General features: G+C 41.7%; 1 protein-coding gene across 1 annotated transcript; it reads right to left on the reverse strand.

Moving 5' to 3' along the window:
* Positions 1-239: 239 nt before the first annotated feature.
* LOC121171802 (olfactory receptor 7A10-like) lies at positions 240-1175 on the reverse strand. The gene has a single exon (XM_041003539.1). The coding sequence runs from the start codon at positions 1173-1175 to the stop codon at positions 240-242; it is 936 nt and encodes a 311-aa protein (XP_040859473.1).
* Positions 1176-2968: the final 1793 nt, after the last annotated feature.

Below are 2968 nucleotides of genomic sequence, written 5' to 3' on the forward strand. Positions count from 1 at the left end.
ATGTGGGAGAAATGGAAAAAATAGAAAGAAATTGTGTGCTGTTAGAGACAACAAACAATGAACGAAATGATCATTCATTTGCCTTGTACGCAGAGGAATTAATGATTAAAACATAATAAAAAGGGCAGTGAACAGACGAAGCAAGCTCTGCTTCCTCCTCTGAAGAGGTGGTGTCTGATTCTGAGGTTGACGCAGGAAGTCGCTTACACTGCTCAGTCACAACACTGTGGGTTCCACTATCATTTATGGATAAAAAGTCTTTTCATAGCCTTCTTCATGTCTGTATTTCTTAGGCTGTAGATGAAGGGGTTCAGCATGGGAGTGACCACGGTGTACATCACCGAGGCTGCTGCAGTTGAGGCTGATCTTGGGGCAGCACTGGCACTGAGGTACACACCTAAGCTTGTTCCATAAAATAGAGAAATGGTCAAGAAATGAGAAGCACAGGTGGAAAAGGCTTTATACTTGCCGTGAGCTGATGAGATGGCACGGATGAAGGAGATGATCTTGAAATAAGAGTAGAGGATCCCAGACAGGGGACCTCCTCCCAGCAATAGAGCTGTAAAATTCATTATGAGGTCATTGAGAAAGGTGTCAGAACAGGCTCTGTGGATCACTTGATTCAACTCACAGAAGAAGTGAGGGATTTCTAGGTGTGTGCAGAAGCTCAACCTCAGCACCAGTAAGCTGTTTAACAAGGCGTGGAGGACACCAATGACCCAGCACAACAGAACAAGCTGCACACAGAGCCAGGGGGTCATAATGACTGTGTAGCGCAAGGGGTGACAGATGGCCACAAACCGGTCATAGGCCATCACAACCAAAAGAAAATCATCCAATCCTGCAAAGATTATGAAGAAGAACATCTGTGTGATGCAGCCTGCATAGCTGATGACTTTGCTCTCTGTCTGGATGTTTACCAGCATCTTGGGGATGGTGGTGGAAGTGAAGCAGACGTCCACCAAGGACAGGTTGGCGAGGAAGAAGTACATGGGTGTGTGGAGGTGGGAGTCTGAGAGTATGCCCAGGATAATGAGCAGGTTCCCACTTACAGTGACCAGGTACATGGAGAAGAAGAGCCCAAAGACGAGAGGATGTAGAGTTGGGTTTTCTGAAAGTCCCAGGAGGGAGAATTCTGAAAGCCGAGTTTGGTTTCTTAGTTTCATGTCATGCATTTCACTATCAGGAAGATACAGTTTATTATTCAATCACAATAGACTTACCCAACAGAGCTGAAATTCAAAATGCATGTTTTCACTTCAGAATGTGCCTCACACGTTTTGAGATGGTTCAGGTCCAATTTCTTCCCTCACAGTGGCATCACTTCATTAGAATTCAGTTCCACTTCAATCCTTCCCTTAATCATCAAATACATCTTGCGTTTATTGCAGTGTTCTTTGACCAGTTGAGAAACATCTTTTCCTCAGTGGTTACAAACTTTTCATTGAATTTCCAATTCCACATATGAACTAGAAACAATGGGAAGATGTGTTTTTCCAAGAATCTTAAGTGATTCTGGGATTTAATTCTGCTTATGAAAATGAAGTGATCTTCCCCCACATGGTGCAACTGAAGTCAGAAATGTCATGACTTTGAGTAAATGACTCAATCATGCTAAACAAAGAGGAATCACCAAGAATGTCAAATGACAAGAACAGCTTAACATGGAACAGGTTGGCTACATATATAACTGACTTACCGAAACTCAGTTCGCAGCAATAAATTTTTGTAGAATTAATAACAGTTAGGTTTGATCCCAGGGTGTGTTTATGGTTTTAACAACAGAAAAATACAAGCTTTTACATGTCCTCTTCAGTTTTAGTGAAGTGATCTACATAAATGAATGGGGACATGCACCTGAAAGATACATTAATTTTGAGCATGGCTTTTCAAAATAGAGAGTTCTCCAAATTTTGATGACCTCTCCTAAGTATAGATTATTTTTGTGTCAGACATTTTGCAGCATAACAAATGACTTTGTAAACACATTTTTCATACCACTGAAGCACACTTAAGTTCACAGCAAAGGACTCCGTGGCAAAAAATATGCTGTTGACAATGGCCAATCTTTGTAGGTAAAGAAGACAATGAAGAGAGAAATAAAACTCTCTCACCTGGTACCACACCAGGGGAAAGCACTGAAAGTGTAGGAGAAAAGACAAGTGGCTGGAAACCATCATGTGTATCCAACAAATGATGTAATAACTATGATGCAGGTGTCTTTGAAAGAGTCCTTCTTACTGCATCTATAAGTTAGCATTAAGTAATGTGAGAGCAGTGTGTGAAAGAAGACAGAAGACCCTGACACATGAGTGTTCCAGTAATTGCTACCATCAGGATTTCCATACAAGCTTCTCTCCTGGCCCTTTCCTGTCAATACTAGAATAGTCTGTTACACCCCCATCTTAGTCAACAACCCGAATTGATAGAATGATGTTCCAGTCTGCAGAGGTTATTCCAGGACCAGGGGTTGTGTTCATCCGGTCTTTAATAAGTTTTTCAAATAACCAAGCTCCTTTGCACTAGAAAAGTGATATAACTTCACTATACCACAAGTCCTCCCGCATGGAAAATTCCTCCTATATTTCCCCAGATCTCCAAATACTGCAAAGTTGGCTATAGGTACCCTAGGCAACTTAGGCTTTCCATTGTCTATTAGAATTAATCTTTTCATAACTTCTTTTCTGTATCTTCAATGATCATTGCCCTAGCAGTGCCAACATTTTTGCTTTACTTCAAAAATAACTAAAAATCCGTCCATTAGTTAAATGCAAAGAACACCAGAGCTTACAGGAAGTGCCAGCTAGATTAATTCAGTTCTTGCTTCTTGCCAGGGAAAGCTCTCTGTGTGCACACCCTGGGACCCCTGAAGTCATAACTGCCAAGCTCACCTGCATGGGAACTGTGGGTGAAGTATTTATGGATACAAATTCCTCCCGGGATGGTGGATGCTGCAGACTTAACCTCT

The sequence above is a fragment of the Ochotona curzoniae genome, unplaced genomic scaffold (assembly GCF_017591425.1).
Source record: "Ochotona curzoniae isolate NIBS_2020 unplaced genomic scaffold, NIBS_Ocur_1.0 scaffold_274, whole genome shotgun sequence".
Lineage (NCBI taxonomy): Eukaryota > Metazoa > Chordata > Mammalia > Lagomorpha > Ochotonidae > Ochotona > Ochotona curzoniae.